General features: G+C 33.6%; 1 protein-coding gene across 1 annotated transcript; it reads left to right on the top strand.

Moving 5' to 3' along the window:
- Positions 1–256: 256 nt before the first annotated feature.
- LOC127869249 (uncharacterized) lies at positions 257–7431 on the top strand. Its single transcript, XM_052411631.1, has 3 exons — positions 257–357; positions 1403–1465; positions 4414–7431. The coding sequence occupies exons 2-3, from the start codon at positions 1403–1405 to the stop codon at positions 5803–5805; spliced, it is 1455 nt and encodes a 484-aa protein (XP_052267591.1). The 5' UTR covers positions 257–357; the 3' UTR covers positions 5806–7431.
- Positions 7432–12165: the final 4734 nt, after the last annotated feature.

Genomic DNA, 12165 nt, shown 5'->3' with positions numbered 1-12165 from the left:
AGAGCGAGTTTTTAAACAATACTCACATTAAAAACTATGGAATATATGAACATTATTACAATAAAAAGTCAAGCGCCGACCCTGAATTTCCATTTATTATTTGGTTAAATAATAATGCTCCATACTGCATAGGATCTTACTTATAATTATTCGATATATAAGTATAAAACATAAAACATACCACTTTAACCAGATCGCGCGATGTCTCTTGAAAACAGCGAGTGCTCGATTTGATGAAACCGGATATTATAAGTGAGATGCGAAGAACCTTCTCGTGTCTTTACAGTTATTTTTTCCCTTTTCCGAAACGAAGGCGAAGTTTTGTACAGCTTTATCCAAGGATTTAATTGTGTTAAGGTATGATTACGTTTATACACAATAATTCAAGTCTTCTCGAAAACCTGATGGACACGACCGACACATTTTGACTTTGATAAGATATTAATCAACATTGTTTAAGTATGACCGTACGATGGATTTTTTTAAAGTTTAATTTGTATAGGTAACTAAATTAAACAACAGAAAAACACAAGCTTTTCAATATAGAACTATAAGTTTTGTTATTAAGAGCTATCCTGAACTAGTTTTGGGACCAATTTGTGTCGCGAAACGCAATTAGACAGGATGTTTTCAAAGTATGTATTCCCCCCCCCCCCCCCCCCCCCCCTCCATAACTCCTTATATCAGGGTCATAGAAATGCTCGTTTTCGAAATAGATAATTTGCGCACAACAATGTTTTAATTAAGATTAAAACGGGTTGAGTTTATCTTAAAGGTTACACTGCGCCAAACGCTAATGCTGACACAAGGGTTACATGATGCCAAATCGTTAATAGGCATTCATTTTTTATTGTAGCTGCATTTTTCGTGCTTTTAGTTAACCATATTTTCCGAAAAAAAGCAGTGGGCCTTTGTGTCCCAAAACTTGTATGACAATTGACATTTTCCTTGATTCTTACAAACAATTAGAACTGCGCGATTTTTATCGGTAAATTGTATTGATAAATTAATCAAAGAGAACTAAACAACACACCAATATATTACTGATACACTCTGCTAGTGTGATTGGAACACTCCAACGGCAACACTACAATTCCGTTATTTTTTAATGACCCAAAAAGAATTCATATTGATCCAGATTCATTTCATGAGTATTTTTCTAATATAACTGATTCATCTCGCCTGCAAAATGTTTCCCGGTTATTGATAATTAGAAATATAATTATTTTACTGATCATTATTTAAATATGAGCACAAGGTTAATTCATTATAGATCACGATAATTTAGTATACTGAAAAGACAATTCTTCTAATTCAACCATGTGTAACTTCGATAGTTGTCTAGTTCTAACATTAAACAGTCATTTGATCGATTAAAGAAAAATCTTTTCTGATTATACAGATGGCAGAAGGAGGTATCAGGCATTACACGGAATGGACTCCAAGGCCCATTAGGCGATCAAGGGTAAGTACAATTGGATGTGTTGGACAAAATGGACGCCGAGAAGCATCAGATGATCAGGGGCTGATAAAAAAACTCATTTCAATACCGTGGGTAAATAATAGTGGATTTGTCGCACATAAAAAGTAAGCAACGGTAAGAAACAGAGTGGTGTCGGAGCGTACACTAAATTGACTCCAAAGCTCAACAGGCAATCAGAGGCTAGTAACGGTAGATGCTCCTTACATTACACTGAATAGATTCTTAGGCTCATCGGACACTCAAGAGTATGTCACAGTGAAGGTGTAGGACATTACCAGGATAGGTCTAATGCGATACTGGATAAGTATTAGTAGAGGTTAGATAGTAGTAGATATTACACAGACCGCATTCACAGTTGATCAAAAACAAAATGGACCCGATAACTGATCAGTTGACCAAAGTTAATGTACCGTGAAAAAGTCAGAGTTACATGGATTGGACCGTCAGTTGAATCAGGTGATCAAAAGTAAGCAAGGGTGTAGGTGTGGTGCATTTTATAAAATTAACGTCAAGTTTCAGCATGCGATAAATGGTAATTAGCATTGGATGTGTAATAAAAAGAACGAAATAGAGCGCGAGACTCATCAGGCGATCAAGGGAAAGTAACAATCGAGGTGTCGGACATTATAAGTCACCAAGGCTAATCGGACGATCATGAGTAAGTAACATGGAATATATCGGACATTACACATACAGTGTTCAAAGGTGAGTAACGGTGGATGTGTGTTACATTACCCGAACTGTGGTCATAGGCTTATCAGCTAATCTAATGGGTAAGTTACAGTGAGATGTGTCGGGCAAGCATCGGAATGGAGGCCAATGCTCATGAGGTTATCAAATGTAAGTAAAGGTAGAGTTGTTGAACATTACTCAGAATGGACGCCAAGGCTCAACAGGATACCAAATATAAGTAACAATAGAGGTGTTGAACATTACTCAGAATGGACGCCAAGGCTCAACAGGATATCAAATGTTAGTAAAGGTAGAGGTGTTGAACATTACCCAGAATGGATGCCAAGGCTCAACAGGATATCAAATATAAATAACAGTAGAGGTGTTGAACATTACTCACATTGGAGGCCATGGCTCGTGAGGATATCAAATGTAAGTAAAGTTAGATGTGTTGAACAGTACTCAGGATGGCCGCTAAGGCTCATCTGGATACCAAATGTAAGTAACGTTAGAGGTATTGGACATTACTCAGAATGGACTACAAAGCTCATCAGATTATCAAGAATTGATGATGTGCGACATTGCTTATAATTGACTCTATAGATCGCCGGATGATATCATGTAAGTAACAGTAGGTATATCGGACATTATGCGGATATAATTCCTGTCCTTTATAACTCGCAAGGAACCAATGGCAGTGAGAAAAGCAGGTTTCTATAACACAACGAGACGTTACTCTACTGCTAACAGACTCTGAAGATTTGCATTAGGACAAAGCTAATGATATATGCTTCTAAATCAACACAGCACAACTCAGGCTTTTGTAGCAATACAATGCAAAGAAAACGAAACTTCACCAGCAGGAGGGAGGGAGATCTTTTTATAATAAGCAAGGGTAATCAAGCGATAAACGGTAAGCATGATATTTGACGTGTCAGCCAGTACACTAATTTGGCACAAATTCTCAATTGACGAAAATGGTTTAGTAACGGAATAAGTCGGTCGGACATTACATGGAAATGATTCCAATGCTCATCAGGCGATCACTGGTGAGTTACAGTAGAGGTGCTGGACATTTCTCGGATTGCACTCCCAAACTCATCAGGCGATCAAAAGTAAGTAAATTAATGAAGTCCGACATAACTATGAATGAACTCAAAAGCGTTTTAAGAGATCAAGGGTAAATAACAGTAGAGGTGTCGGATATTACTCGGAATCGACTTTAAAGATCATCAGTTGGAATAGTTCTTTTTCTACTACAATTGTTATATAAGTAATTATGCTCCACAACTTAACATCTTGAACTACTGCTTTTACTATTATTTCTACTATTAAATGCAGTTAGCATGGTGGTAAAATTATCGATGCTGATTAATGTTTACTTAAAAAAAACATGTTGGTGTCTTATTCATGTATACTGTATACATGGTTACATATTTCGAAGGAAGTGTCTGCTTCGCAGAAAGAAATATTTATAACGCAGAGTTTTAATAGTTTTGATAACTCCGTTCATATTGTAAGAATTTAAGCCTGACTGTGTATAACTTTCTTTGACAACTTCCTTACCAATATTTTGCTCAAAGTCATAATGTCAAATTATTTATTGAATATAAAACACTCTATAAATCTGTCTTGGAAACCTTGCGAAGATGAGTACAAAGTTCTCAGGGACGTTGAAATGAAACATTTCTGAAGTATTTGTAACTACTTAAAGTAATGCTAGGATATCGTAATATCAGGTTATAGCTTAGCTCTTATACCGACTTCAAATCATCCTAGTTTTAAAAAGAAAGCTGATATTATGTAAATATCTTATAACTATTTTAAATGTTCACGACAAGTCGAATACCATAAGTTTGTTTCATAAAAAACGTATAGATTAATATAACATACTTCTCCATCTGTATGTTTAATCATTTAAATGTTATGTGAATATTGGAAAACTTGGCGTATTGCCTGTTTCGAAAATAAAGATCGATATATATCTATTTATCGGTCTACCTTCTCGTAAATAAATAAGATATAACACAATATGTGTATTAAATCACTTCATTTTGTTAACAAATACAAGTTCATATGTGAGCATTGATCGCCTTATATACTAAACAAATCAAAATTATTTGCAACTGTGTGACGTACCACGAACAAGTAATGTATGATATAAAATTGTATAAATAAAAAATAATAATTGTAAAAGAAAGATGCATTAAGTGTAGAGCGTAGAGTCATCTAATTAAACTTGATTCATTTTGTAACAGTATGAATATGAAGATGAATCGAAGGAAACAAGCACCATTATGGATCTCCTGGGGTATGGACCAGCCATCCGACAGAAACGAAAAGACGTCTACCAGTGGCGAGATAGGCTGTATAATAGATATTTCAATAATTTCATAGATTATGATCCGATGGTCACCGCAGGGAGCAAGGCGGAGGGGTTGACCTGTGTATACGAGAGCGATATTGATGTGATACACGTACTCCCATATACAGTGTGTCTGGAAGACGGGTTTAACGAGAGCACAATTCCAGATCACTTCATAGTATTAATGATGAATACGCAGGGCTGCAATTCAGGATATTGTAAACCATTACTTCTGAGACCAGATACTGGGATTTATCCTGCTATTTACGATTCCATATGCGATGATGGATATGGAAATAGTATTTTAAGCAGCAAACGTTTTGTTGAATTTTTTAAAACTGTCCACCCATTGTCTCCATTTGTCCACAATTCACCAATTGCTGGTCCATCTATACCATTGTCACTTGGTCCTTACAGAGTTGATAATATTCGAGCCATTCACTGTAACTGTCCAGTCATTTTACAGAAATGGGCTTCACGGACGCGTCACTGGCCACCACCAAGTATTGTTGAGAAAGTTATTGCGATGAGAGCGTTTGTTACTCCGATAGGGTGTAAGGGCAGCGTATACAACCACTTGGAATGGAGGATATGTTTTAATACTTCTGAGACGGAGCTTGTGAATAATCTAAATGACACGCAAATCAAAGTATATGTTATATTGAAGATGATCGTGAATGATGTATTGAAACCTCAGAAGAAAGAGATTACATCATATACATTGAAGAACATTGTATTATGGCTGGCAGAAAACAACCCACAGGCATTGTTCCATGCAGGAAGTTTGTTTCATTGGCTTCACGAGGGACTTGATTTATTACGAACCGCTTTATCCTTAAGGGAGCTTCCTTACTATATGATCCCAGAAAGGAATCTTATGGCAGAGAGGGAACTTGACGATGAGCAACAGCGTGTGTTCGTAAGCTCTATAACGGACATGATGGAGGAGGGGCCACACATGCTACTTAGATTAAATAAGATACGTCAGGCCATAATATGCCATCCAGAACCATTGCTGTGGTTCAGTAAGATGAGAACTGAGCTAGAGATATTGCGTCTGGAGTCGTTTCGCAGAGCTCATCAATGCATATTTAACCACTTAGGGAGTGGTCAGACTTTAATTGAGTTCGTTCAATGCTTTTTATCGATAATAGAGGCTGATAGTATCATGCAGGCTTACAACAAACGTAGAGAAGAAATCTTGTTTGAGGTCTGGCTGCGTTTGTTTCTGGAAGGAAGTTCAGTAATACTTTCGAATCCGTTAGAGTATATGATTCTTAGCTAAGTAAGTTTATATGCACAACTATAAGATACTAGCAGTGTTTTAAAGTATGATACAGATATTATCGAGTTAAAAACTAGTTTATTCACGATTTTAAAGCGAACAGAGAAACTGTGCAGCTGTTCCTTTATTTAAAACATTTTTTAATATATATCTATGGATTTGTCAGAATGATTTGCCTTAAATGCTAGTGTTATATCATCAAATGCATACAATATTTGTGTATCAATGAAACAGCATTATCGCTTAAGTTGTTTACATTAGTCGATACGGTGTTGCGTTGAAATATATCAAACTCCCTAGTTCTAACTTCTCTAATATTTAACTATAAGTAGGTATATGATAGAAAGCTATTTTTAGAACCAGACATATATGTCAGTGAAGGCAATACCTTGACACTATACAATACACATGAATGCATTTATTACATACTGCATATTGTTGATTTGTTTGATTGAATAATGACTTTGGTAAAAGTTATAGAGACTATTTTCTCAGCAAGTCAAATTCTCTGTGAACATCCTGTTAAAGAAAATGTAGAATTTCCTCTCACATATAAAATAATTAAGCTGTTATAGGCTGATATACTCAGATGCTTTCTTGATAAGGTGACTTCTCTGAAATAGTTAGAATTTTGTGTTTAACAAATAACTACCTAATTGTTTCATCATCAAGCCACATTGTTATTTTAGGAAAATAATTTTAATAATTAGATAAGTTACTATTAATAGTGTGTTAGTCAGATTAGTGTTCTCCAGATTTTGAGGACTTAATCAAAAATAAATTAATTTAATTATTTACTAATATAGTATTCGCTGAATTATTTCCACGCACCGTGTGCCTTGCATTAGTTGTTATCTGGTTAGATTATTTGATTTATTAATTTTTTTTTATTTTTCGTTAATATTTTATTCTTATCCGTTTTTTAAGAGGCATTTTGTTAAGTGACTGGTATTAGGTAAGAGTTTTTTTATACATGATATTTGACCTTTGTCATTCTTACTGCAATCATCATATCGGCTAATGCTATTTCCATAAGGACCTTTATCACCCAGACTTTGTTGCTTTTGTATTGGTTAAACAAAACCGATATCTTTTTCATAATTGCACATTGACTTCTTGCGTTCAGAAAGGATGGAGAACCATACATTTTTAATAATTGTTGTTTATGTATTAAAACTGAGTTGGTCTTTATTTTGTTTATATTCTGATTACGCCATTTTGTAATACAATGCGTGTTTCAATTTTAATTTGTTGTCATCCTGACCAGGAATAGTCATTATTTCCATATCTTATAACCGACCGGATAATTTACGTGAGCAAATGAGACAGAACACCACACTAGCAAATGTGAAACCGTTTTGTTTTGTCAATTTTCAACATGAAATTAACTGAGACTCTGTGTTCTCCATTCCGAAATCCGTTGTTATATTTATATGGAGATATAAATTTGCCTGGATTCTTTTTATTTAAGTATAGCAATATTTTTTTAAGTGTTAAAAACAAGGTAAACAAAACGCCTTATCTACGACTTGAAATTCGTTTAATGATCTTATAAAAATTTTATCTGCATCATCAAGAGAGTAATGCTTAGTACGACGGTTTTGCATTAAACACTTTGTACCTTAATTTGTTTATTGTTGTCTATTTTATCAATGCAATTATATAAATATCACTTTATCTTGCCTTTAATAACATCGGAGTATGAATGCGGTAAATTGTGGACGAGATCTTGATTATAATAATATCGGAGTATACGTATGGTCAAATGTTGGCGACTTGACACACACATATAAATGGCCGCGGTTTTCGCAATATTCATAAGGCTGTAAATGCAAAATAAACGTCACTGACTTTCAAAATACAGCAATAGTCATTCGGCTTATAAACGATTTAATTTACCCATCTTTTCTCGTTCATATTTATTTCTGACAAGTATGCAAGATCAAACATATTTGAAATAATGGGAAAAAAAATTGCCTGTAAAAGAAATAATCATTTTACAAAGTGAGTCCAAAAACATGCTGAACGTGCTAAAAAAACGTCTTACACCATATGTTATTAAATTCAGTAAAAATAATAAGTAATGCCATACAAAAAGGCCCTAACGGTTATATTAACTGATATAGACTTTACTTTAGCAACCTATTAACACTCAACTTTCTAACGGAATATTCTTTCCACATCAAGAAGAAAAACACCAACTTGTATAAGTTGATGCATATGCAGTTATAAATTGAAAGTACATTTCAGAACGTTTAAAACTTAACGAAAAATAAATGATTTTGATAAATAAAATATATCGATCAGCGTAACGTTTCAATGACTAAGTAGGAAACATTATAACATGGTTATGTTCATTTACTCCATCTAAAATAAATAAATAACACAATAGTTATGATACAAGTTTGCGTCAGCGTATTTCTAGGAAACGTATTCTTGAACATCAATTATTATATTTATGTTCGACAATTAATGACTGCTTAGAAGTATTGACGCAAATGCAAAATTTTAAAAAAGGAAACAAGAGATATAATAAGCAACACATATAGATTGTTGATGTTGATGCTGCTGAACACATATAGATGGTTTATGTAAATGATACTGACGACATATAGATGGTTGATGGTGATGATGCTGAAGACATATAGATTGGTGATATTGATGATGCTAATGAATATGATGGTACTGATAACGAGTTTTTGTTTAGAAATTTAGGTTCTTACATATTATTATCGTTTTTATGATATTGATGCTAAGCCTTATTTTTGTATACACATACGCTTACTAATTGCAAACACTACCCAGCTACAACAATTTATGTTCACAATGTATCAACTGACGGCATTATCTCCTACTTTCAATCCATCGGCTACAACAAACACAATAAAACCAACAAACACAATACAAAATAACTACAACAACTACCACCACTAATACTACAAAACTATTATATAACTACTCCTACTACTACTAATGCTACTACCACTACTACAACTACTACAACTACTACAACTACTACTACTACTACTACTACTACTACTACTACTACTACTACTACTACTACTACTACTACTACTACTTCTAGTAGTAGTACTACTACTACTACTACTACTTCTACTACTACTACTACTACTTCTACTACTATTTCTACTACTACTACTACTACTAATACTACTACTTCTACTACTACTACTACTACTACTACTACTTCTACTACTACTACTACTACAACTACTACTACTACTACTACTACTACTACTACTACTACTACTACTACTACTACTACTACTACTACGTCTACTACTACTACTACAACTACTACTTCTACAACTACTGCTACTACTACTACTACTACTACTACTACTAGTACTACTACTACTACTACTACTACTACTACTACTACTACTACTACTACTACTACTACTACTACTCCTACTCCTACTATTACTACTACTACTACTACTACTACTACAACTACTACTACTACTACTACTACTACTACTACTACTACTACTACTACTACTACTACTACTACTACTACTACTACTACTACTACTATTATTATTATTATTATTAATACTAAAACTAATACTACGACATATTTGATAATTTGAGGACCCTTTAATAAGATAATAGATGGCCTAGGTCCATATAAGCGAAGTTCTCATCGAAGTATTTACCGCAACAAAACACTTTACTTATTTCCAATTTATGGAATCGGATGCCTTTGGTCAGCATAAACGAACATTGCATAAACAAACAAACAACCGTTCGATCGCAAACGTTTAAATGATTTATGAGTCTGGTTAACAGAATCATAAACCAATTTTCGCAACTTCTCTTTACGACCTGTTTATGATTTAAAATAAAGTCTTATGTTCAACGTTAAAATATGCAACAACATATGCCGACCGACATCAAATTGTAATGTGTACTTATTAAACTGCCTAATACTTAAGCTAATTATATGTTGTGTAACGTTCAAATTGTTCTCACTGTATTATAATTTTGAACCACGCTGAATAATGTAATCATCGGGAAATTTACATGACGATTTGATCAAGTGTTGGCATACTTAGTGTGCGATGCATATGATTAGATGGTGAATATTGTAATTTAAATGACACGCAGGTTCGAATATCAAATTGTAATGTGTACGTACATTAAACTGCCCAATAGTTGAGCTAATTATACGTTGTGTAACATTGAAATTGTTCTCGCTGTATTATAATGTTGAACCACGCTGAATAATGTAATCATCGGGAAATTTACATGACGATTTGATGAATTGTTGGCATACTTAGTTTGTGATGCATATGTTTATATGGTGAATAGTGTAATTTAAATGACACGCAGGATCGAATATTATTCATACTCCTTACGATGGCATACCTTATAACATGTTTGTGCCATGGAAATGTTAAATTGAATATCGCCACTGATTTGATATAAGTTTCAATTGTTGTTCAAGTGCAAATTTCAATCCAAAATATAATATTTTTAATTATATCGTCTTTCGACTAATTATGTCCTGTAAACATACAATTAAAATGTGTAATTATACATTTGCATCAATGCATACTTTTCTTTAAATAAAAAATGATCGATTCCTAAATATTTTTGCTTTATGACAGCAACATATATAACCAACATTTACAAAAAATGACATTTAGTTTAATTTATTTGGCACCAGCACAGGTGGCGATAATAAAGGTGATGTTGTTGGGTGACTCAATTTCAATGAAACACATTCCGTATGAGTTAAGATAATGCGATATGTGCTTGAAACAACAACTGGCAAAAACTAAATTGTAATATTAGCCGTGAAAAAAGTCAAAGCGTGTTTAACAGACATTTCCAATAACTAAAGGGATTCGAGAAAGTTTATTTAGTGTTAATCACAATCGTTTATGTTTTCATTAAATTAAGAGAACTAAAATAAGATAATAAATAGGATTTTGTTTTGAGTTTTCCAGCGATTTTGACTTTCAATGATATGTTTTTTTTAATGAATTACTTAAACAAATAGTATACAATAATGAGATTTCGATACAATTAAATAGATGAGCACTTATGGTTGAAATGTACATCGAACAAAGTAGTAAGTTATGTATAGTTTAGATTCTTTAAGTAAGTCAGGAGGAACTATTATAATTATTTTAATTCCAGAAGTGTTTATTAACAAACTAATTGTTAATATTGCATATTTTCGGGGCATTATTTCAGCTGGTCTGTTAACAGTTTTGCATTACTTCAATCATTCTACTAAACAGATGCATGTTATATCCTCTGTCTTCGTAAGTCCTTTTGTCTAACCGTTGGTCCTGAGTTCTCTCGTCAATCCGTCCATCAGTCCATCGCTTTGTCCATCCACCCATCCCTCTATCTTTGTGTCTGTCTTCTTGTCCATATTTGCATACGTCCGTCCTTTCGTCCTTAAACCAGCATGCTGGTCCTGATTATTTGTTTTTATAGGTAAGCATGTTCTCTATGCGGGAATATTCTGTTCAGAATGTTTGCAATAACTGAAACCTTCTGCCATAGAACGTGTCCTATCATATCAAAAATGTATGGCAAGATGCAGCACGTTTAAAGTATCTAAAACCATTCTTTTAATGGGGATATTTCATAAACAGTTTATAAGTTAAACAATTAAAAAGAAAACGCCTACTATTCTTGCGACCGACAATGAGTTTCATCGTCCTTCACATCATGTCAAGAGTTTTCATTTCAATTGCTATTGAAACTTTGACATTCGTGAACGATTTATGTTTAAAAATCTTAAAAATAGGTGTCCATGATTGTTATCGAAACCTCCGAATACAATGATTTCAAACGACGTGCTCTTGCAGAAGTACTCAACTGCAGTGTAAATTTTTAATGAGTTACGCTTTAAAAAATGAGCCGTTAAATTTATCTCGTTAAGTTCAGTTGCTAAAAATAGATTGGTAAAATTAACAGTGGAAAATCTGAGTTGTTGGGTTCCCATAAATTGAATTCCGATGAGCACTGTTGACATGTGTATTAGGATTTAGAATTTAAGTTATAACGAACTACTTAAGTATCTTCAAGGGACAGAATGTGCTTAAAGCAAAATTCATATTTAATACTAATTGTGAGTCTAGTTGTTCTTGATCATTATGTACAAGGGGATGATTTCATTAAAGTAGTCATTAAGATTAAAGATGGATCTGAAGATATTGTTCGACAATTTCTTGAACGCCACCGTTTTCAATACCTGAGAAAGGCAAGACCATCTGTGTTTATATATTAATATAGTGAATCAATTACACTAGGAAAAGTGCATGTGCATAGCGAAAAAGTAAATAACGTACAGCGAATTTGAATAAGACATGCAAT

This window comes from Dreissena polymorpha, chromosome 2 (assembly GCF_020536995.1).
Source record: "Dreissena polymorpha isolate Duluth1 chromosome 2, UMN_Dpol_1.0, whole genome shotgun sequence".
NCBI classification, from domain to species: Eukaryota; Metazoa; Mollusca; class Bivalvia; order Myida; family Dreissenidae; genus Dreissena; species Dreissena polymorpha.
The sequence above is the reverse complement of the archived record's forward strand: the minus strand, read 5'-3'. Positions and strand labels throughout refer to the sequence as shown.

What these genes read in the sequence shown, in the direction of transcription:
- LOC127869249 (XM_052411631.1), top strand. Translation starts at nt 1,403, where the DNA reads ATGGCAGAAGGAGGTATCAGGCATTACACGGAATGGACTCCAAGGCCC. An exon ending in GGCCCATTAGGCGATCAAGG is followed by an intron (nt 1,466 to 4,413) that starts GTAAGTACAATT and finishes ATTTTGTAACAG; the next exon opens with TATGAATATGAAGATGAATC.